Source organism: Oncorhynchus nerka, linkage group LG2 (assembly GCF_034236695.1).
Source record: "Oncorhynchus nerka isolate Pitt River linkage group LG2, Oner_Uvic_2.0, whole genome shotgun sequence".
In the NCBI taxonomy this organism is placed as follows: domain Eukaryota; kingdom Metazoa; phylum Chordata; class Actinopteri; order Salmoniformes; family Salmonidae; genus Oncorhynchus; species Oncorhynchus nerka.
The window spans coordinates 13,646,883-13,671,049 of record NC_088397.1 but is presented as its reverse complement, the minus strand read 5'-3'; the positions used below and the strand labels follow the sequence as shown (position 1 = coordinate 13,671,049).

Below are 24,167 nucleotides of genomic sequence, written 5' to 3'. Positions count from 1 at the left end.
GTCTCCTACTCTCTCCTCCACAGCTTATCTCTCTCCTCCACAGCTTCTCTGTCTCCTACTCTCTCCTCCACAGCTTCTCTCTCTCCTCCACAGCTTATCTGTCTCCTACTCTCTCCTCCACAGCTTCTCTCTCTCCTCCACAGCTTCTCTGTCTCCTACTCTCTCCTCCACAGCTTATCTCTCTCCTCCACAGCTTATCTCTCCTCCACAGCTTATCTCTCTCCTCCACAGCTTCTCTGTCTCCTACTCTCTCCTCCACAGCTTCTCTGTCTCCTACTCTCTCCTCCACAGCTTATCTCTCTCCTCCACAGCTTATCTCTCTCCTCCACAGCTTCTCTGTCTCCTACTCTCTCCTCCACAGCTTCTCTCTCTCCTCCACAGCTTCTCTGTCTCCTACTCTCTCCTCCACAGGTTATCTCTCTCCTCCACAGCTTCTCTGTCTCCTACTCTCTCCTCCACAGCTTATCTCTCTCCTCCACAGCTTCTCTCTCTCCTCCACAGCTTCTCTGTCTCCTACTCTCTCCTCCACAGCTTCTCTCTCTCCTCCACAGCTTCTCTGTCTCCTACTCTCTCCTCCACAGCTTATCTCTCTCCTCCACAGCTTCTCTCTCCTCCACAGCTTCTCTGTCTCCTACTCTCTCCTCCACAGCTTCTCTCTCCTCCACAGCTTCTCTGTCTCCTACTCTCTCCTCCACAGCTTCTCTCTCTCCTCCACAGCTTCTCTCTCTCCTCCACAGCTTATCTCTCTCCTCCACAGCTTATCTCTCTCCTCCACAGCTTCTCTCTCCTCCACAGCTTCTCTGTCTCCTACTCTCTCCTCCACAGCTTCTCTCTCTCCTCCACAGCTTCTCTGTCTCCTACTCTCTCCTCCACAGCTTATCTCTCTCCTCCACAGCTTATCTCTCCTCCACAGCTTATCTCTCTCCTCCACAGCTTCTCTGTCTCCTACTCTCTCCTCCACAGCTTCTCTCTCTCCTCCACAGCTTCTCTGTCTCCTACTCTCTCCTCCACAGCTTATCTCTGTCTCCTACTCTCTCCACTCTGTTGGGTCCAGCACTACTGTAGTACACCTCCACCATGGCATCTTTGGAGGTCAGTAAGGTGACCACGCTCTCGGTCCTTGTGATGAGGTCATAGCCCAGGCAGAACACACTGAACAGCACAGCGAGCCCCAGCACACAAATCGCAATCTGCACCACGTGAACAGACTCCTCTCGCCAGCCCCATCTATTACCACCCCTGGGGAGAGGACATAACAGCAGGCACCTACGATACCGTTCCCCACACATCTGGCACTACAGAAGAACATTTGACCTGTCCTGCCATTAGCTCTCCACACCCTGAAATACGTCTTAGGGAAGTTCAAGACAGGAGTCTGAATGAAATTGTTGTCTGACAGGTTTAGAACAGAACATCTCTGCTGACGTCACTCTGTGTTGGCTACAACGCTTCAACTCCACAAAGTAGAAACAAGACATAAAACTGTTATAATGTGTGAGGAACAAAGATCAAACAGAGGTGTTGGAGATGACCTCATGAGGGCAATAACACAAGGACAGAGTGCTACAGGATAGGATTTTATTCATAATCAGAGTACAGTTTCATTTTCAGCTTTCTTTAACAAAGCCTCTTCCCTCGAACATCTTTACAGCAATCAGCAAAAAACAACTTAAATATAGGAGACGGTCATCACTGTGTGTGTGCGTTTTGGCTGTCTGAGTGTGTGCGTATGAGTTCAGCAGATGGATGGTTCATCGACGGCGTCAGCTCCCTCTGTGACGGCCTTCACACACTTGGCCATGGTCTGAGACGCTCTGCTAATGGGATCTATGGGAGAGATAGAGAATGTTACACACACACACGTGACGAGAGAATCCCACCAGTTATCCATGTGCATTCCACCCTCTCATCAGTCTGACAACACATTCACAGCTGTACTATGATACATACCTGTCATATAGAAGTCTTTAGCGGTCAGCTGAGGAGAGACCAGAGGATCTGCTAGAAGAGTCTGATTCACAGCCTGAGAGAGACACACAGAGAGACAGACAGAGAGACAGACAGAGAGAGAGAGACAGACAGACAGACAGACAGACAGACAGACACAGAGAGACAGACAGACAGACAGACAGACAGACAGACAGACAGACAGACAGACAGACAGACAGACAGACAGACAGAGAGACAGAGACAGACAGAGAAACAGACAGACAGACAGACAGACAGACAGACAGACAGACAGACAGACAGACAGACAGACAGACAGACAGACAGACAGACAGACAGACAGACAGTTGAGGTTGCTCTCAATTTCAGTGTCAAAGACCACAGTCTCCATTAATGATTTCATAACAGCTGATCGTAAAGAAAAGTCAGTTAAGGGGTGGAATGTTCAAGGTTATGTTCTGACCTGTGAGAGTTTGAGGTTAGGGGTAAAAGGTTAAGGGTTACCTGTGAGAGCTGGTTGGCCTGTTTAAAGTAGTTGGCTTCCTCAACGTCGTCGTAGCGGACCAGGTTAGGAGAAACCTCGGCCAGCCGACCCCTCACCTCATCCACAGAGTCATAGGGCAGAGTCAGCCCCGCCAGCTGCAACACACACAGTTACATATACACCCACACACACAGTTACATATACACCCACACACACAGTTACATATACACCCACACACACAGTTACATATACACCCACACACACAGTTACATATACACCCACACCCACAGTTACGTATACACCCACACACACAGTTACATATACACCCACACACACAGTTACGTATACACCCACACACACAGTTACATATACACCCACACACACAGTTACATATACACCCACACACACAGTTACATATACACCCACACACACAGTTACATATACACCCACACCCACAGTTACGTATACACCCACACACACAGTTACATATACACCCACACACACAGTTACATATATACCCACACACACAGTTACATATACACCCACAGTTACATATACACCCACACACACAGTTACATATACACCCACACACACAGTTACATATACACCCACACACACAGTTACATATACACCCACACACACAGTTACATATACACCAACAGTTACATATACACCCACACACACAGTTACATATACACCCACACACACAGTTACATATACACCCACACACACAGTTACATATACACCCACACACACAGTTACATATACACCCACACACACAGCCTCTTCAAGAAATGTATACGGTATATGTGTGTGTGTGTGTGTGTGTGTGTGTGTGTGTGTGTACCTCGGAGATGGCTCTGATGATCTTCCAGTCCTCCCTGGCCATGCCGGGCGCAGTGACGGCCACGCGTGTCTGTTGACTCCTCCCCTCTGTGTTGACATATGTTCCATTCTTCTCAGTGTACGCCGCGCCGGGCAGGATGACATCAGCCATGGTAGCACCCACATCTCCATGGTGACCTGGCAACATACACACATGTACCATACATATGCTGTATATAGCATGACAATTGTGTGTATCATGGGAAGTGCACTGGGTGTTCTACCCTGATAAATGAACATGCTGTCCTGTGTGTGTGTGTGTGTGTACAGATAGATAGGTGTGTACCCTGGTAAATGATCATGCAGTCTTTAGGCAGGTCTTGTCTGGTGATGCATTCTCTGTCAGCTCCTAGCAGGAACAGAACCTTGGGCGGGGCTTTACGGATAGACTCCACCCCCGCCTTGTAGCCCAGGTCCAGGGCTGCCACCTGACTGGCTACCCTGCAGATAGACAAAAATATGATTGGACGCTAGTAGACACACACACAAGATTTATTTATTTATTTATTTCACCTTTATTTGATGATTGGATGATGATTGGATGCTAGTAGGGATAGACTAAGTTCTTAGCTGTATGCTAAATGCTAGTAAAAGCTAGATGCTAAATGCTAATATTAGCTATTTACTAAATGCTAATAATAGCTGGATGCTAAATGCGACTAGAAGTTAGCCCAGTGATAGCTTTAGCATGCTAACCTGTGCAGCACGTTGAGGACCTTCCAGCCCTCCTCCACTCCGCTGCTGGCCCGGGCATTCTGGGCGATGGTTTGCACAGAGCTCAAGATGGCTCCTCCATCGTCCCTCTGAAGAGAGGCACTGCCCACCACCACTACCGGCTGCTTGGCCTGCGCGAGCACCTGGCGGGGAGAGAGAGAGAGGGACCGGGGAAAGGTTAGGGCAGTGCATAACCACAAACAGAGCTGGATCACGTCCAGTAGTACACACCATTATGGAAGGCAGGTGGAAATACATTGACTAGATTCTAGAACAGACGTGCTTCTCTGTCATGCAGAATGACCAATCATGTCAGGTCTATTCAAGTCATTCCTATCTGTAACAATGTTTGTTACAACATTTCTATCAACAACAATACAACCCCCGCTCCCGCCGACTGCCCCCCCCCCTCCCCTGCCAATCCCTTCCCGGTCTGTGGTGGCCGTGGTTACCTGGCAGAAGGGGTGTGTTCCGTTAGCGATGTCCTGCAGCACCTGAGTGGACTCTCCCAGGTGGTCGTAAGTGTAACTCAGATCCACACTGCTCCCCACCACAGACACCTTCAACTCATTATGCAACCAGCTGAGAGGGGAGGGGGAGATGATGAGGGAGGCTTCCTACTGCAAGTTGGTGTGTGTGTGTGTGTGTGTGTGTGTGTGTGTGTGTGTGTGTGTGTGAGCTGCAGACATCAATTAATGTGTGTGTGTGTGAGAACTGCAGACATCAATTAATGTGTGTGTGTGTGAGCTGCAGACATCAATTAATGTGTGTGTGTGTGAGAACTGCAGACATCAATTAATGTGTGTGTGTGTGTGTGAGAACTGCAGACATCAATTAATGTGTGTGTGTGTGTGTGAGAACTGCAGACATCAATTAATGTGTGTGTGTGTGAGAACTGCAGACATCAATTAATGAGTGTGAGAACTGCAGACATCAATTAATGTGTGTGTGTGTGAGAACTGCAGACATCAATTAATGTGTGTGTGTGTGAGAACTGCAGACATCAATTAATGTGTGTGTGTGTGAGAACTGCAGACATCAATTAATGTGTGTGTGTGTGAGAACTGCAGACATCAATTAATGTGTGTGTGTGTGAGAACTGCAGACATCAATTAATGTGTGTGTGTGTGTGAGAACTGCAGACATCAATTAATGTGTGTGTGTGTGAGAACTGCAGACATCAATTAATGTGTGTGTGTGTGAGAACTGCAGACATCAATTAATGTGTGTGTGTGTGAGAACTGCAGACATCAATTAATGTGTGTGTGTGAGAACTGCAGACATCAATTAATGTGTGTATTTGTGCAGGTAGCACTTTTGGATACATCTGTTGAAGAAAGCGGGACCTCACAGCAAGGATTGGTGTGTGTGTGAGTGAGTTTAGAAGTGTGTGTGTGTGTGTGTGTGTGTGTGTGTAGCCCATGTTTAGGTGTGTGTGTGAGTGAGTTTAGATGTGTGTGTGTGTGTGTACCTCTTGCGGACGCGTGCATTGAAGAGTGGGGTCTCGTAGCGAGGGTTGGTGTGTGTATGTGTGTGTGTGTGAGTGAATTTAGATGTGTTTGTGCGTGTGTGTGTGTGTGTGTGTGAGTGAGTGAGTGTGAATGAGTGAGTTTAGGTGTGTGTGTGTGTGTGTGTGTGAGTGAGTGAGTTTAGGTGTGTGTGTGTGAGTGAGTGAGTTTAGGTGTGTGTGTGTGTGGTGAGTGAGTTTAGATGTGTGTGTGTGTGTGGTGAGTGAGTTTAGATGTGTGTGTGTGTGTGTGGTGAGTGAGTTTAGATGTGTGTGTGTGTGTGTGGTGAGTGAGTTTAGATGTGTGTGTGGTGAGTGAGTTTAGATGTGTGTGTGTGTGGTGAGTGAGTTTAGGTGTGTGTGTGTGGTGAGTGAGTTTAGGTGTGTGTATGTGTGTGGTGATTGAGTTTAGGTGTGTGTATGTGTGTGGTGAGTGAGTTTAGGTGTGTGTGTGTGTGGTGAGTGAGTTTAGGTGTGTGTGTGTGTGGTGAGTGAGTTTAGATGTGTGTGTGGTGAGTGAGTTTAGATGTGTGTGTGTGTGTGTGTGTGTGTGTGTAAGTGAGTTTAGATGTGTGTGTGTGTGTGTGTGTAAGTGAGTTTAGATGTGTGTGTGTGTGTGTGAGTGAGTTTAGATGTGTGTGTGTGTGAGTGAGTGAGTTTAGATGTGTGTGTGTGTGAGTGAGTTTAGATGTGTGTGTGTGTGTGAGTGAGTTTAGATGTGTGTGTGTGAGTGAGTGAGTTTAGATGTGTGTGTGTGTGTGAGTGAGTTTAGATGTGTGTGTGTGAGTGAGTGAGTTTAGATGTGTGTGTGTGTGTGAGTGAGTTTAGATGTGTGTGTGTGAGTGAGTTTAGATGTGTGTGTGTGAGTGAGTTTAGATGTGTGTGTGTGTGTGTGTGTGTGTGGGTGAGTTTAGATGTGTGTGTGTGTGTGAGTGAGTTTAGATGTGTGTGTGTGTGTGTGTGTGAGTGAGTTTAGATGTGTGTGTGTGTGTGTGTGTGTGAGTGAGTTTAGATGTGTGTGTGTGTGTGTGTGTGTGTGAGTGAGTGAGTTTAGATGTGTGTGTGTGTGAGTGAGTGAGTTTAGATGTGTGTGTGTGAGTGAGTGAGTTTAGATGTGTGTGTGTGAGTGAGTGAGTTTAGATGTGTGTGTGTGTGTGAGTGAGTTTAGATGTGTGTGTGTGTGTGTGTGAGTTTAGATGTGTGTGTGTGTGTGTGTGAGTTTAGATGTGTGTGTGTGTGTGTGTGTGTGTGTGTGTGTGTGTGTGTGTGTGTGTGTGTGAGTGAGTTTAGGTGTGTGTGTGAGTGAGTTTAGGTGTGTGTGTGTGTGTACCTCTTGCGGACGCGTGCATTGAAGAGTGGGGCCTCGTAACGAGGGTTGGTTCCTATAAGTAACAGCAGGTCAGCTTCCTCAATGCCACTGATCCCAGAGTTCAGCAGGTAGTTGGAACGCAGGTCAGAGCTACACAAACCACAATACAACCTTTTACTAATCATGAGCCAACCTATTACTTACCATAATACAAACTATTATTAATATACCATAACCAACCATAATCTAACCATGACACAACACTCACTCCCACTAACTCCTTCCCCACTACTCACCCCTTACTCCCACACCCTTATTCTTCCCCTCCCTCCCCACTGACTCAGCACGCTCCCCCACCCTTTCCTACCTTCCCCTCCCTGATTTAACCAGCCCCAGCATCAGGGAAGACCCCCACCCTGACTCACCCAGCCCCAGCATCAGGGAAGACCCCCACCCTGACTCACCCAGCCCCAGCATCAGGGAAGACCCCCACCCTGACTCACCCAGCCCCAGCATCAGGGAAGACCCCCACCCTGACTCACCCAGCCCCAGCATCAGGGAAGACCTCCACCCTGACTCACCCAGCCCCAGCATCAGGGAAGATCCCCACCCTGACTCACCCAGCCCCAGCATCAGGAAAGATCCCCACCCTGACTCACCCAGCCCCAGCATCAGGAAAGATCCCCACCCTGACTCACCCAGCCCCAGCATCAGGAAAGATCCCCACCCTGACTCACCCAACCCCAGCATCAGGAAAGATCCCCACCCTGACTCACCCAGCATCAGCACCAGGGAAGACCCCCACCCTGACTCACCCAGCCCCAGCATCAGGGAAGACCTCCACCCTGACTCACCCAGCCCCAGCATCAGGAAAGATCCCCACCCTGACTCACCCAGCATCAGCATCAGGGAAGACCCCCACCCTGACTCACCCAGCCCCAGCATCAGGGAAGACCTCCACCCTGACTCACCCAGCCCCAGCATCAGGAAAGATCCCCACCCTGACTCACCCAGCATCAGGGAAGACCCCCACCCTGACTCACCCAGCCCCAGCATCAGGGAAGACCTCCACCCTGACTCACCCAGCCCCAGCATCAGGGAAGACCTCCACCCTGACTCACCCAGCCCCAGCATCAGGGAAGACCCCCACCCTGACTCACCCAGCCCCAGCATCAGGGAAGACCCCCACCCTGACTCACCCAGCCCCAGCATCAGGGAAGACCCCACCCTGACTCACCCATCCCCAGCATCAGGGAAGACCTCCACCCTGACTCACCCAGCCCCAGCATCAGGGAAGACCCCACCCTGACTCACCCAGCCCCAGCATCAGGGAAGACCTCCACCCTGACTCACCCAGCCCCAGCATCAGGGAAGACCCCCACCCTGACTCACCCAGCCCCAGCATCAGGGAAGACCCCCACCCTGACTCACCCAGCCCCAGCATCAGGAAAGATCCCCACCCTGACTCACCCAGCATCAGGGAAGACCTCCACCCTGACTCACCCAGCCCCAACATCATGGAAGACCCCACCCTGACTCACCCAGCCCCAGCATCAGGGAAGACCTCCTCGGTACAGAGGTTGTCACTGTTCAGTCTGTTGAGCAGGTCCTTCAGAGACACCAGAGCCTCTGCATCCACCATGCCTCCAGCTATGGCTGCCACGTTACTGCCCTGGGCTCCCTGCAACTATACACACACACGATACCTAAACATACATACAGTGCATTCAGGAAAGTATTCAGACCCCTTAATTTTGTTACGTTACAGACTCATTTTAAAATGTATTAAATTAATGTATTTCCTCAAGCTACACACAATGCCCATTTTGACATCACAATACCCCATTTTGACATCACAATACCCCACAATGACAAAGCGAAAACAGGTTTATAGAAATGTTATCAAATTTATTTTCCAAAACAGAAATACAATATTTACATAAGTATTCAGTACCTTTGCTATGAGACTCAAAATTGAGCTCACGTGCATCCTGTTTCCATTGATCATCCTTAAGATGTTTGTACAACTTGGAGTCCACCTGTGGTCAATTCAATTGATTGGACATAATTTGGAAAGGCACACACCTGTCTATATAAGGTCCCACAGTTGACAGTGCATGTCAGAGCAAAAATCAAGCCATGTGGTTGAAGGAATTGTCCGAAGAGCTCTGAGACAGGATTGTGTCGAGGCACAGATCTGGGGAAGGGCACCAAAAAAAAATTCTGCAGCATTGAAGGTCCCCAAGAACACAGTGGCCTTCGTCATTATTAAATGGAGGAAGTTTAGAACCACTAAGACTCCTCCTAGATCTGGCCGTCCGGCCAAACTGAGCAATCGGGGGAGAAGGGCCTTAGTCAGGGAGGTGGCAAAGAACCCGATGGTCACTCTGACAGAGCTCCAGAGTTCCTCTGTGGAGATGGGAGAAACATCCAGAAGTACAACCATCTCTGCAGCACTCCGCCAATCAGACATTTATGGTAGAGTGGCCAGACGGAAGCCACTCCTCAGTAAATGGCACATGACAGCCTGCTTGGAGTTTGTCAAAAGGTACCTAAATGACTCTCAGACCATGAGAAACAAGATTCTCAGGTCTGATGAAACCACGATTGAACACTTTGGCCTGATGGAGATAAACGGAGCAAAGTACTGAGAGATCTTTGATGAAGTCCTGAGCACTCTGGAGCAGGTTCTCAGACTGGGGGCGAAGGTTTACCTCCCAACAGGACAACAACCCTAAGCACACAGCCAAGACAACGCAGGAGTGGCTTCGGGACAAGTCTCGATGTCCTTGAGTGGCCCAGCCAGAGCCTGGACTTGAACCAGATCAAACAGCTCTGAAGAGACCTGAAAATAGCTGTGCAGTGACGCTCCCCTTCCAACCTGACAGAGCTTGAGAGGATCTGCAGAGAAGGGGAAAAACTCCCCAAATACAGGTGTGCCAAGCTTGTAGCGTCATACCCAAGAAGACTCAAGGCTGTAATCGCTTCCAAAGGTGTTTCAACAAAGTACTGAGTAAAGGGTCTGAATACCTATGGAAATGTGATATGTTTGTTTTTAATACATTTGCAAACATTTCTAAAAACTGTTTGTTGCTTTGTCATTATGGGGTATTGTGTGTAGATTGAGGGGGGAAAATTATTGAATCACCTTTAGAATAAGGCTGTAACGCAACAGAATGTGGGAAACGTCAAGGGGTCTGAATACTTTTGGAATGCACTGTATATACTAACTTTTTATACAGACATAAAGATTAGACACCACTTCAGCTCTTCAGACAGACAGAAAACAATGTCATTGCCTACAGTGTCCAACATGTCTGTTGTGTGACATCAGTGACAGACACTACACAGAGACTTACTGCTCCAGCCACGCGTGTGAGTACGTCTTCCCAGGATGTGGGGACCAGCTGTCCTGACGCGTCCTTCACCATAGGCTGGGTCAGCCTCTGGCGCTTCAGACCGTCATACGCAAACCTACACACACACACACACATTATATATACTGATTGAAGTCCCAGCTGTTTGCAGGGTGATAGACAGGTAAGGGGCGTGGTTAGGGCCAGGTGTGGGCAAGTTCTATGTCTCACCTGGTCTTGTCTGAGATCCACTCCTCGTTGATGTCTTCGTTCAGGCGGGGCAGAACCCTCATCACCTCTCCACCACGCGTACTCACAATGATGTTACTGCCTACTGCATCCAACACGTCTATAGACTCAGTCTTCCTGCAAACACACAGCAAGGTTACACACCCAACAATGGTACTGCCTCCACCTCTATCATGTCTATATACTAGATCTAGAGTGTAGTTCCATCGTCCTTTTTTACAAACACACACTTACCTGGTCTCCCAGGGTCGTGAGGTGAAGGCGTATGGTTTGGAAGTCAGGGCTCCTACGGGACAGATGTCGATGACGTTTCCTGACATCTCGGACATGAACATCTTCTCCACGTACGTTCCCACCTGCATGTTGTTCCCTCTGCCTGTGGTACCCAGGTCCTCTACACCTGCAATCTCACTGGCAAAACTGGCATAGGGAGAAAAAAAACTATCAAATCAACTGGTCAATACCACCCCATGGCCTGCAATTTCACAGGCAAAACTGGCATTTGGGCACAAAGGCCTAGCATTAGAATGTATACAGAGTGGAGATAGGAGTACGGTGGCTGAGAAGGACACTCAGAGCAGAGAGAGAGAGGAATACAGTGGATGACAAGGACATACTGAGGCTCCCGAGTGGCACAGCGGTCTAAGACACTGCATCTCAGTGCAAGAGGCGTCACTACAGTCCCTGGTTCAAATCCAGGCTGTATCACACCCGGCTGTGATTGGGAGTCCCATAGGGCGGCGCACAATTGGCCCAGCGTCGTCCTGGTTTGGCCAGGATAGGCAGTCATTGTAAATAATATATTTTTCTTAATTGACTTCCCTAGTTAAATAAAAGTTAAATATACACTACTGTTCTAAAGTTTGGGGTCACTTAGAAATGTCCTTGTTTTGGAAAAATTAAATAAAAATGGTCCATTAAAAATAACATCAAATTGATCAGACGTTGTTAATCTTGTAAATGACTATTGTAGCTGGAAACGGCAGATTTTTTAAATGAAATATCTACATAGGCGTACAGATGCCTATTATCAGCAACCATCACTCCTGTGTTCCAATGGCACATTATGTTAGCTAATCCAAGTTTATCATTTTAAAAGGCTAATTGATCATTAGAAAACGCTTTTGCAATTATGTTAGCACAGCTGAAAACTTGTTCTGATTAAAGAAGCAATAAAACTGGCCATCTTTAGACTAGTTGAGTATCTGGAGCATCAGCATTTGTGGGTTCGATTACAGGCTCAAAATGGCCAGAAACAAGGAACTTCTGAAACTCGGCAGTCTATTCTTGTTCTGAGAAATGAAGGCTATTCCATGCTAGAAATTGGCCTGTAATCGAACCCACAAATGCTGATGCTCCAGATACTCAACTAGTCTAAGGATGGCCAGTTGTATTGCTTCTTTAATCAGCACAACAGTTTTCAGCTGTGCTAACATAATTGCAAAAGGGTTTTCTAATGATCAATTAGCCTTTAAAATTCTAAAAATGGATTAGCTAACACAACATACCATTGGAACACAGGAGTGATGGTTGCTGATAATGGGCCTCTGTACACCTATGTAGATATTCCATTAAAAAAAGGAAATCAGCCGTTTCCAGTTACAACAGTCATTTACAACATTAACAATGTCCACACTATCAATATTATGTTATTTTAATGGTAAAAAAAAGAAGCTTTTCTTTCAAAAACAAGGACATTTCTAAGTGACCGCAAACTTTTGAATGGTAGTGTATATAGAGATTTTTTTTAACCAAGCGAAGGGAGTGAGAGAGAGAGTGAGGAGTACGGTGGCTGAGAAGGACATACTGAGCATAGTACTCACCGGATGCAGCGTGTGCACTGGATGCAGCGGGTCATGATTGTTTTGATGAGTGGTCCAATGTTCTTATCCTCCACAGCCCGCTTGTCCTCAGAGAAACGACTGCGGTCTGAACCAAACTGCATGGACTGGTCCTGAGACACAAACCAAACCCAAAAACACAACAGTCAGTTCAGTGTGTGTGTGTGTGTCCATTTACACATCCAGAGTGTGTTTTTACCTGAAGGTCACACTCTCCTCCCTGGTCACAGATGGGGCAGTCCAGAGGGTGGTTAGCCAGCAGGAACTCCATCACTCCCTCTCTGGCCTTGCGGGTCTTCTCTGAGTTGGTCAGGATGTTCCAGCCTTTCATCACTGGCATGGCGCACGCGGCCGCCAGCTTTGGGGCTTTCTCAATCTCCACCAGACACATTCTGCAGTTCCCAGCCACGGACAGGCGCTCGTGGTAGCAGAACCGAGGAATCTGCACCCCCATCTTCTCACAGGCCTAAACACACACAGATACAATGAGTCAGAGATGGCGCCGACAGAGATGGCCGCCTCGCTTCGCGTTCCTAGGAAACTATGCAGTTTTTTGTTTTTTTACGTGTTATTTCTTACAGTGGTACCCCAGGTCATCGTGAAGAAGGCGCAGCAGCGCCTCTTCAACCTCAGGAGGCTGAAGAAATGTGGCTTGTCACCAAAAGCACTCACAAACTTCTACAGATGCACAATCGAGAGCATCCTGTCGGGCTGTATCACCGCCTGGTACGGCAACTGCTCCGCCCACAACCGTAAGGCTCTCCAGAGGGTAGTGAGGTCTGCACAACGCATCACCGGGGGAAAACTACCTGCCATCCAGGACACCTACACCACCCGATGTCACAGGAAGGCCATAAAGATCATCAAGGACAACAACCACCCGAGCCACTGCCTGTTCACCCCGCTATCATCCAGAAGGCGAGGTCAGTACAGGTGCATCAAAGCTGGGACCGAGAGACTGAAAAACAGCTTCTATCTCAAGGCCATCAGACTGTTAAACAGCCACAACTAACATTGAGTGGCTGCTGCCAACACACTGACTCAACTCCAGCCACTTTAATAATGGGAATTGATGGGAAATGATGTAAAATATATCACTAGCCACTTTAAACAATGCTACCTAATATAATGTTTACATACCCTACATTATTCATCTCATATGTATATGTATATACTGTACTCTATATCATCTACTGCATCTTTATGTAACACATGTATCACTAGCCACTTTAACTATGCCACTTTGTTTACATACTCATCTCATATGTATATACTGCACTCAATACCATCTACTGTATCTTGCCTATGCCGCTCTGTACCATCACCCATTCATTTATCTTTATGTACATATTCTTTATCCCCTTACACTTGTGTCTATAAGGTAGTAGTTTTGGAATTGTTAGCTAGATTACTTGTTGGTTATTACTGCATTGTCGGAACTAGAAGCACAAGCATTTCGCTACACTCGCATTAACATCTGCTAACCATGTGTAAGTGACAAATAAAATTTGATTTGAGTCACGATAAAACACACAACCCCAATTAGTCACCAGGCCTAGAATTTAACCCTACAGGGTGATTGGGGTCAGTGTGAGGTCAAAGTTCAAAGGTTACCTGCAGCACGGTGGTTCCAGGCAGCACCTCCACTGGTTTCCCATCAACAAACACCTCCACCATGTTACTGGCAGCTCTCGCTGAGGTACGCACTGCAAACACAGATAGAGATTACACTTCAAAGCAACCAGAAACCCGAGAGAGAAATTGTGAGTGTTCTCTTCAAAACACATGAATGTATCCAAGTAGCTTGAGGGTGCACACACGATCTTTACCATTGTTGGAGGGGGCCAGGCTGCCCTTGGCTGCCCCTGCTAGCGCGCGGCTAACGGATGGCAAACGCAACATGACGCTAGAAAGAGAGAGCGCAGAAGTCAAACATCTCTAACTGGCTACTGTGGCTATAGCTAATACTTGTAGCTATCGTATCTAAGAGTAATTCACTGTATGGGTTGCATATGTCATAAAAAATACATTAGTTTGATTAATTATGATCATATATGTGTACCACTACCGTTGATCTATGGCAAGTGGCAAATGCGTAACGAGTTGTAAACTCAAGATGTTACAACAAAATCGGACAGCCTTGCTAGAAGTTGTCACACACAGTCAACATAAGAGTGAATCCATGTCCACGTCAGTTAAGTTACATCTAACGGTCTCCTCTATATCTGATGTTAGCCCTGGTACAGCTGTTGACGTTTTCTCCCCACTCGAGTTCGTGTTGAATGCTTTCTAGGTTAGCAAGTTAAAGCGTTCAATGTTAGCTAACTACAAGTCAAGGACACCGGACATCGCACTGATTTTTCAGCGGCTGGCTGTTACTAAATCCAAAGATTGTAAACTATACAATCGGCATGGTCACATAGGAATGAAGTATTGGTATTTTATTCTTACCTTGTCGCTATTTGGCCTTCTTGACCAGAACAGCGATTTATGTATGTACTAGCTAGCAATCCTACTGCGAATCTCCGTCACAACAACGAAAATGAACGATTCACCACGATATATTAAAGGAAGAAATAGCTAATTTTGCCCATACTTCTTAATTTAAAATTAAGTTACATGTATTTACATAATAATAAAACATATTCATATGTTCAAAACTATTATAACCATAAAGATATTTAACGTTGTCGAGTTATAATATGCCCTTTCACCCCGTAAAACGTTAGTACTTCCGGTTGAAATGCTTTCCTAAATGTTCGTGATTTGTGTGCTTTTACTGTTTAAATAACCACGTTGATGTTTAATAGATATATATATATATTGAAATACATTAGCAAGCCAGATTTTTTATTTGCATCGTATTATAACATTATTGTTACGAGAGTGATGAATGCTGATTATATGCTGCATTTTGTGAGACTTCTGTATAAACGTGAAACGATCAAAATAATAATAGAATCTCTAATTTTATAGCTGCAGTTTGGTGAAAGTAACATTATTTTTAGAATGGAAGAAAATAACATTCAAATTAGAGAACAAGGAGGTGGAGTCGCACGGGTCGCCGTCAGTGGTATAAAATCCTCCTCGTGTTCCTTCCTCGTTCCTTCGCTCTTCCTGCACTGCACGTATTGTATCGTCTCAGAAGCATCTTGAACAATGGGCTTTGGCGACTTGAAAACCCCTGGCGGCCTCAAGGTCCTCAACGACTTTTTAGCCGACAAGAGCTACATCGAGGGGTTGGTAGGCATTTGTACCCATTTTTGTTGTATGTATCGACCAAGCTAGCCAGCCAACCGACAATGGCGTCGCAGTTGGCAAGTTCGCTATGTTAGCGACCTTCTCCCTAACCTTAAGAGGTCTGAACTGCAAATTATTTTACGGATATGATTTTGAATTCAGTTATTATACTCGTGTCGTCCTAAAGTAGACGCCAAACCAGAGGCTAGCTTTTGTGGACACCCATAGTATGTAATGGTGTTACATGCTCTTCCGTGAGGTTAGCTGCTAACTTAGTTTGAAGGACGTGGACGGCTGCACATGAAGGTGCTAGATTGGAGGGGAAGTCGAATATTGAACTAAAATGGCTAGGTAACTCAAATACACCTTGAGTGAAATTTAATGAGGCTCGGGTACTGAACGGAGGGGGGGGCGTATTTGGTTTAATTGGGAGGTCCAGAATGCTCAGGTAGTATTCTGCGACTTGCGTGATGGTTATCAAGTATGAAATGGATTCACGGGAATCTGCGCTACACTTTTATATCTGCAATGTGCTGTAGGCACAGATCTAGGATTCAATTAACCTCATTCTATGCTGACTTCTAAATTTGCTCCCTGTGCAGGTGGGTGCCCTCCCAGGCCGACGTGGCTGTGTTCGATGCAATCCCCTCAGCCCCCTCAACAGTCCAGTGCCATGCTCTTCGCTGGTACAACCACATCAAGTCATTCCAGAACCAGAAGGGCAGGTGAGTTGTGCACTATAATTGCCAGTTAATTACTAGTTACCCGTTGCTACTGATCTAGGATTTGCATGATGATTTCACACCATCTTTCGCCTGATTGCCTGATGCACAAACTTTTAGTACTGATGAGTCTGGATCATAGATGAAAATAAGATTGGTGTATACATGAATTGGGACATCTGTTTAACTTGCCCTTTCTGACCTCTCTGCCCTTTGTCCTCTACTTCTGTCTTCCCCGTCTCCCTCCCCTCACTGCAGTTTGCCAGGAGTAAAGAAGCCCCTGGGCCAGTATGGTCCTTCTGGGGTGGAGGACAACACAGCTGCAGACTCAAAGGATGACGACGATGACATGGACCTGTTTGGCTCTGACGACGAGGTGACTGCTTCCTGTTTTGAATTCAATTACACTTTATTCATCCTCAGCGGGTGAGCGGTTTCAAATGATCTGAGATGTCAGACGCAGAGCTATCCATGTTGGCCGCAAATGTTCTATGACAATGGAGTCTTCAGCGAGCTGACATACAAAAAAATGGGGGGGGGGGGGGGTTGTGGAATTTAACATGGTTGGCTGTTGGAAATCCATCTCAAGCATAGCTGACCCCATTAACCTTTGCTCTCTCACCCCTGCAGGAGGACGCAGAGGCAGAAAGGCTGAAGGAGGAGAGAATCGCAGCTTACGCCGCCAAGAAGTCAAAGAGTACGTCATGCACAGCTAACATTGCACGCCTTGTGTAATGTAGACTAGAAAAGTCACAACATGTGCATGTCCTGCGATGCTGTAAAGGACGGAACATTGCCCACATGCACAAAGCTGGCTATTCTATGATGATTCTAACACCATCTTTCGGCTGATTCGTGATGGACACCTTTTTACAATCTGAGTACTGCCAGACAATATAAGGTCATTGTTTGCTTGGTTGTTTTGAGGGGTTGACACTCACAGTCAGTATGTCTGTTCTTGTGCACATCTCACCACCACAGAGCCCACACTCATCGCCAAGTCATCGATCCTGCTTGATGTGAAACCGTGGGATGATGAGACGGACATGGCCAAGCTGGAGGAGTGTGTTCGCAGCATCTCAATGGACGGCCTGCTTTGGGGACAGTGTAAGTGCAGGAAGAGTGCACTAGTGGTGGCTGGTGAAAGGATGACAGCGCATGGTAAAGGCTGGAATGGACCTGCTATGGCTTCATTCCAGCCATTCACTGGGAACAACCTGAGGACAGTGCAACAGTTACCAGTGCTACTATTGACTGCTGCAGGTTAAGTTACAATGCAGCTGGTTCAGTGCTGCCCCCTGCACACAGAAATGTGTTTCCTACTGTCCTGGTCTGTACACTCCACGGAAGGCAGGGATGTTTGGTCTCAAACACTTTTCTGTAGATCTTGCTCAATCTGTCATGGGCTCTGCTCTTGTTTGAATGTCTCCACCAAAACTTGTGTTGACATCTGTTTCCTTCTCCCCCTTCAGCCAAGCTGGTACCAGTGGGCTATGGCATCAAGAAGCTGCAGATCGGGTGTGTGGTAGAGGACGACAAGGTGGGAACAGACCAGCTGGAGGAACAGATTACAGCCTTTGAGGACTACGTCCAGTCTATGGATGTAGCTGCCTTCAACAAGATCTAAAACGCAAAACACTTACCAACAAAGACACTGAGCACTTTGGAGCTGTAATAAAACGCACTTCATATGGAAAATGTTTGTTAGTTACATATTCTGACAAGTGGTTCTGCCTGGTTTATGTAGCTTTTGAGTAAAGACTTGGGTGTTTAGGTCAAACTCGGCTGGTGAATTGCTTTCTGAGGGTCCTGAATGTGCTGAAATCACTGCCATTTCCGGGTTGCTAAAATGGGTTGTGTAGAGATTCATTGTACATTCTAAACTGCTGAAATGTAGTAAAACACATTGTATTTTCACCTGTTTATGGTAATGTAACAACTTGGAGAACACAGAAATGGTTGGTGCTCAATAGAAGATTTCAAATTTTATTTGTCACATACACATGGTTAGCAGATGTTAATGCGACTGTAGCGAAATGCAAAGTATTTTCTGTTTTTGGGTGAAACGCGCAACACAGGCTTAGGTCAACATTATGTCATGAGCAGTCTTAAAGGTCAAGTTAACTGACTGCCATCTGACAAAAGTATAAGATCTGAGACTTTCCTCAGACCTTATATTCGGCTATTCAAAGACATTTGTAATTTCTTCCCATGGGGATGGATGCCTGGACGACCCCGAGTTTAACTCGTTTTGGGCGAGCAGCCAGGTGACAGATTTACAAAAAGTATTATGTGCATTTGGTCGGATCCCCCAACAAGTTACATGGCAGCTTTAAAGCTGTCATTCCGAACTGTTTGAACATAGAGATGAAGGGCATAAAATTAAATTGAGCCTTGGGAGACAATTGTCGTTTCACGCAAAGGTAACCTGGGCACCCGAGGTAGGCGAGACTCACGTCCCTTTGATATTGCCACAGCATAGTTCAATGGCTGAATAAAGATCTCTAGCTCAAGCCGTTTACATTGAAAAAAAATGGCCACAATTCCGGGGTGTTGCAAAATACTTAGCAATTTAAGGGGTGTCCTATAGAAATGCGACATCTGTCTGGTCGGCTTAGTTCATTGACTAACGTTATATGAACCAGCAAATATTTGCGAGATGGATGTCTTGCTTCCTCTTCCGTATTCTCTGGTACCGGTAGGAGTTCGTGTCCGCTAAGCCGGGTAACGTCACTTCTATGGGAAGAGAAGAGCAAAATACGGATGCCGAATGGAATAACAAAACAGGTGGAACGGCGGGAAGGAATGTTTGTGTGGATATGGAAACTAAACTCGTTAAAATTTAGAACGGGTCTCTGATGTATTATATTGCTCTAGCGTGTTTTTAGTCCCGGAATCTCACCGTGCAAGCATGGCTAGCTAACGTCAGTGAGGCTGCTACTACTAGCTAGCATAACGAAATCAGCTATTTCCCAACTGTTTTAAAACTACGTTACTTGCTAGATACCCAAAGCTATGTTGTGTTAATTAATTATGCATATCAGCAGTGCTGCAGATTGCAGTCATCCAGCTAGCTCCTTGCTGTAGAAGCGAAATTGTGATTTCTTTTGAAAGCTAATCGAGGACAGAGCAGAAGGCCAAGTTGGCTTCCTGTGCCCAGCGTGTCCTCGTTCCAACCAATCACGGCGGAGCTTGCTGTCTAGCCGATTCACTCGCGCGATCTGCAGATTTCCAATGGAACCCCGCGCGCCGTGGAATAAATAGCATACATACAGATCTCAGTAGGCCTAAGCAATAACATTGGAATTGTAAACTAGCCAGATAACTTTTGTTGTATGGCAATGCTGGAAAAGAAAATAACCTCTGAAATGTCGCATATTTTAATTGTCATGTGTCACTACTTCAGTAGTTGGTCCAGAATCAGGTTGCCCTTGGAGATGGGAGACTGATCTGACATAATGTGATTGGCCTGCCTGAGACTGAAGCTTCCCTGACTCTTCCCCCAGCGAGTGAGTTGGTTTCTGGTGTTTTGGATATGATTTATTTCATAACAAGCCACACAACTTTTATGTACAGGATACACTTTTATATTTTCGTATCCTCTTTGTGTGTCTTTTCAGATGTAGAACACCAAATGCCTGCTGACGAGCAGTCTGCCCCCTCTGCTCAAGGTAAGAGGACAGAAAGTACTACTAGCCAACTCAAATGACATTTTATTTGTAAAATATACGTGTTTAGCAGATGTTATTGTGAGCGTGCATATAAGTTTGCATTGTCTGAGCGTAAACGGCGTCAGTGTGCTAGCGTAGCATATAGCGCTGCCTCTATGAACCTGCCTCTGACTGGGTTTGAGCCAGGGTCCTCTAACTCACTAACACACGTGACCGCCCGCCTGCTTTACAACGTATAGAAAATTATCCAATTCGATAGCACAGCATTGGCGATATTTCAAGCTAGCTTTGGAGTGAACGTCCTTATCCCTGATACACGAAGTTCTGTTCTGTCTGTTTGTCTGACAGATGCAGAGCAGGGTCAGACACATCCACAGAAGGAGATGGACACTGTTAGCAGGTGAGTCAACAAACACCCACAGGGTTTATTTGTCCTGTTTTGGTTGTGTCCACATCAGTTGTGTTGTGTTACATGTCATGTTCTGCGTCTTCTCAAGGGGGGAGAGGGAGGAGGAGCAGCCCGGGCCGTCCAGAGTTCCTCCCCCCAGACAGGGCTACTGCAGCTGCTGCCAGATACTCTACAACAACGTGGAGCAGCACATCCTAAGCCCCAGACACAGGGAGGTGGTTCATAGCACTCGCACCTACGTCCCCTCTGGGAGCCTGATGGAGAGATTCTTATCTGACGTCATCCAGCATCACCCGCACCGCTACAACGACCCTCGGTAACACACACACACAATCCGTTAACATCACCCTCAACTATCTATCCCTGTCAGTATTATTTCTGTCAGCCCTAGTCTCCTTCCTCTGATTTACCTTTCTGTGTGTCTTAAGCCCCACCCACGCTGACCTGCCATCTCTGAGCAGCCCGCTGGTTCCCAGGGAGGAGCTATTGGATCTCTGCGCCAGCAACGATGACGGGGCGTCGTTCGGAACCCGAGAGCACATGCCCAGCTCTGACGACTCATCCTGTCAGCTCGTTTACGTACAGGAAGCGGATGTTGCCTCGGAAACAAGGACCAGCCAACCAGAAGAAGGTAGAGGGGGAAATGTGGGGTCAGAGAGGTTAACCCCAACTGCTCCAGACCAGGATATAAGACCAAGTTCTGAGGAAGGGACTCACTCACACACACCTTCCCCGGACCACTTACCAACACACCCCACGAGACCTTGTAGCCAGAAGCAAACCCCTCCGCTCCACCGGAAAGCACACAGGAAGACCAACCGGCGGAGAGAGAGAGGGAGCAACTCCTCTTCCTCCATCCATCCTCCCTGCTCCCCCGCTTCTCCACGGTTGTGTGCTACCCCAATGGACCAGATAACCCAGGAAACACCAGAGAACCAGCCTCCCTACAGGCCGAGGGACCGGACCCCGGACCCCAAGCCCCGGACGGTAAACACTGGCTGGGCCGCGTGGGCGGGGGTGCCCCCATGGAGGCGGAGGGAGACCCAGAAGGAGCAGGCGTTCTCCAGTGACCACTCCGACCCTGAGGGGGACACGATAGAGGAGGTGATCCAGAGACACTGCTACGGCCGCAGTCCCACACAACACCACCAGAGGGACCACAACACATGGACAGGGGGGGAGAGAGGAGAGCCAAGGGGGGATACGGACAGCTTCCACCTTAGCCTCCCTGGCTCACTGGGAGTGGGTTCGGGATCGGATGAGGACTGGGATACCCCTGTGCAGGTGGCTATTGGGAGGGGGCAGGAGCGGAGGAAGGACATCCCTGTGGTCGTGGGCTTAAGGCAGGGTGGAGGGGAGCAGGAGGGCAGGGCCCTGGCCTGTCTCATGGAGGTACAGGTGAACATGGAGGACCAGATGTACACCAGCCAGCTGGATTCTGCCCTCAACCCTGAGACTAGGACAGCGGGGGAGGCAGGGATGGGGGAGACAGAGGGAGAAATGGAACGAACAGTGGAGGAGATTCTCCCTGCACTCCCCCACATCCCTGTGTCCTTCCTGGGGAAGACGTGGACCCAGGTGCTACTGGAGGACGAGCAGAAGGTGGAGAACATGGTCCGAGAGTTCCGACAAGGAAGGTTCATCTGCTACTTCAAAAGCGAATCCCTCGCCAGGTACGCACAGACCAGATTTTGACCTGCCTCATCAGGAGTATTTCTACATCATTGAAATCCACCAAACGGCTACTATTCTCTCTCCTCATGTTCATATTTCTGATGTCATTCACAGGCATGGGAAGCGGAGCAGCAGAGATATGGAGCGTGGCCAGAAGGAGGGGTTGGAAGATGGGGGGTGGGTTCCCCTTGGTGACCATGACAATGAAGATGACGACCCAGAATGCCACAGGAGGGGGAGGGAGGTGTTTAGGCGGAGGAAAGTTAGTAGGAGTTATCGCCTGGCGTCCAGGTGTCAGGTGGTCAAAGTGAGTCACGGGACACAGACTACAGCAGCCATCATCCCCACCATCCGACAGAGAACGCTGGACCAGACGGGCACATCCCCGGACATCCTAACGCTGCCCTGTCAGGACCCCGGCGTTGACCAGGAGAAGACCCCAGAGATGAAGACAAGGCTGTGCTCTCTCCGCCTGCCTGTCTCCTACTCCCGCATCATGACCCCCCTGCAGCCCAAAACCACCCTGATCTATGTCCTCTCCTCCCCCGAAACCCCTCCCTTTGACCCCAAGCCCCGCCTCAGACCTATCGCCAGGGGCAACCGCGGCAGGAAAAGGTCATGTGACTGGTGTGAAGGCGACGTGGGGGCCAAGGTCAAATACAAAAGGGTTCCTCTGAGGTACTATGACCCTGCCACACACCGCATTCTGAAGACTCCCCCCAAGGGCTTGAATCTCACCCCCTCCTCCTCTGGCCTCCCCAGACCCCCCCAGTCCCACGTGGTCAGACAACTGTTCAGGAGCCTGAGTCCAGACATCAATACAGAGAGACAGGGGGGAGAGGGAGGGAGAGACGGGTCGGGGGGTAGGAGGAGGGGTCGTAGCGGGGACAGTGTAGCGTCGGGGTCATTCTTAGAGGCAGGGGGGTCATTTGGAGCTGAAGGTCAGGGTTCATCGGAGGCAGGGTCATCTGTGACTACGCCCTTCAGCCGCTCCTCTCTGTCCAATAGCAGCCGATTTCTACTGAGCACGCTCTCTCCCGACACAAACTCTAACCCAGAAGTGACCCGGCAGCGGAGGCGGAGAGGAGGAGAACGGAAGTTAAAGACGGACCGACCTCTAACCCCTGAGAAAGACCACTCTCCTCCGTATAGGCCTTGGACAAGAGGGGGCAGGGGAGAACGGCAACCAGCAAGACGCAGCTCAAAAAGGGGGCGACCACCTCAAATCAGCCCTCCACCTAAACCCCCACCACCCCAGGACCTCTCTCCCACAGTCCGGTCCAGGAAAGGGTCCTCGAGACGGGTCGCAGAGAGTAAGAAACTCCCAAGGCCCAAAAGCCCAGCCAGGGGGGTCACTTCAACTCCTCTGAAACAGGCCATCAGAACACCAAGCCGCCGATCGTCCCCCCGACACACCCCTGCTCCACTGCCCACCCGAACACTGAGGAGGAGCGTGAGGAGATGACGGGATGCATCTCAACAGTCTACAGGGGCTTCCTTTCCTTGTCTCCTTTCCTCCAGATGCACTGACATGAAATAAAATGGGCGTGTTTAGCAGGGTGAATGTTCATAATGTAGCAGATACAAATGTTACTACTTCACATGATAAGAGCTTTGTCTGCTCCACTTCATTACAATTCTACCTGAAACGTTGACTGTTTCCACATTGCTTTCTCCTGTCCTGCTCTCGGTGCAGATGAAGGAGAGGAGACGAGGAGCATCTATTGAGATGTACCCTGGCTCTCTGAAGAGACGGGGTGAGAGAGAATGTAGAGAAGTGGAGGAGAGATTGGCTCTCCCTCTGCTTCCCATCCTTCTCTCATACGGTCATGTTTTGCACAGAAACCAGCAGCAGAACAGTTAGCAGGATGTTTGTCAAGCTGTCTGTTTTGACATGGTGGTTGTTGTGCTCTCAGTTAGATTTTTTACAATCAAGATATTTTTTTACGTTTATAAGGACTTTGTCAAAAGCTTGTTTATTTAATAAATAATGTACATGAATTAAAACATTTTGTCATAGGTTTCTCTAATGAAAGAGCAGAATCATTTCAGTACAACTGTGCTACATACAAATATCAGGAAAGTACACAATAACTCACATCATCAGGCGACAAAGTCTAGAGAAGCCTTCTGGATACATACTCTGGCCTGTGGTTGTG

The 24,167-nt window shown here is 48.0% G+C and overlaps 3 protein-coding genes across 5 annotated transcripts; 2 read left to right on the top strand and 1 right to left on the bottom strand.

Moving 5' to 3' along the window:
• Nucleotides 1-1,564: 1,564 nt before the first annotated feature.
• ndufs1 (NADH:ubiquinone oxidoreductase core subunit S1) lies at nucleotides 1,565-14,853 on the bottom strand. Of its 3 annotated transcripts, none has more exons than XM_065023451.1 (17): nucleotides 14,744-14,853; nucleotides 14,122-14,198; nucleotides 13,907-13,998; nucleotides 12,492-12,758; nucleotides 12,275-12,405; nucleotides 10,686-10,871; nucleotides 10,434-10,568; nucleotides 10,206-10,320; nucleotides 8,388-8,533; nucleotides 6,868-6,996; nucleotides 4,483-4,612; nucleotides 4,013-4,173; nucleotides 3,603-3,757; nucleotides 3,279-3,454; nucleotides 2,452-2,586; nucleotides 1,951-2,023; nucleotides 1,565-1,827 (listed from the first exon to the last, which is right to left on the bottom strand). In XM_065023451.1, exons 2-17 carry the CDS (start codon nucleotides 14,192-14,194, stop codon nucleotides 1,736-1,738), a joined length of 2,196 nt encoding a protein of 731 aa, XP_064879523.1. In that variant the 5' UTR covers nucleotides 14,195-14,198; nucleotides 14,744-14,853; the 3' UTR covers nucleotides 1,565-1,735. The 3 variants fall into 3 exon arrangements, with proteins under 3 accessions (XP_064879523.1, XP_064879525.1, XP_064879530.1); XM_065023453.1 differs by lacking the exon at nucleotides 14,744-14,853 and adding an exon at nucleotides 14,497-14,519; XM_065023458.1 differs by lacking the exon at nucleotides 14,744-14,853 and adding an exon at nucleotides 14,361-14,383.
• A 538-nt stretch (nucleotides 14,854-15,391) lies between these two features.
• eef1b2 (eukaryotic translation elongation factor 1 beta 2) lies at nucleotides 15,392-18,171 on the top strand. The gene is made up of 6 exons (XM_065023464.1): nucleotides 15,392-15,531; nucleotides 16,135-16,257; nucleotides 16,513-16,630; nucleotides 16,885-16,951; nucleotides 17,236-17,361; nucleotides 17,727-18,171. The coding sequence occupies exons 1-6, from the start codon at nucleotides 15,452-15,454 to the stop codon at nucleotides 17,879-17,881; spliced, it is 669 nt and encodes a 222-aa protein (XP_064879536.1). The 5' UTR covers nucleotides 15,392-15,451; the 3' UTR covers nucleotides 17,882-18,171.
• Nucleotides 18,172-18,257: 86 nt separating this feature from the next.
• zdbf2 (zinc finger, DBF-type containing 2) lies at nucleotides 18,258-24,015 on the top strand. Its single transcript, XM_029644433.2, has 7 exons — nucleotides 18,258-19,041; nucleotides 19,661-19,763; nucleotides 19,875-19,925; nucleotides 20,274-20,325; nucleotides 20,423-20,650; nucleotides 20,763-22,007; nucleotides 22,123-24,015. The coding sequence occupies exons 3-7, from the start codon at nucleotides 19,889-19,891 to the stop codon at nucleotides 23,471-23,473; spliced, it is 2,913 nt and encodes a 970-aa protein (XP_029500293.2). The 5' UTR covers nucleotides 18,258-19,041; nucleotides 19,661-19,763; nucleotides 19,875-19,888; the 3' UTR covers nucleotides 23,474-24,015.
• Nucleotides 24,016-24,167: the final 152 nt, after the last annotated feature.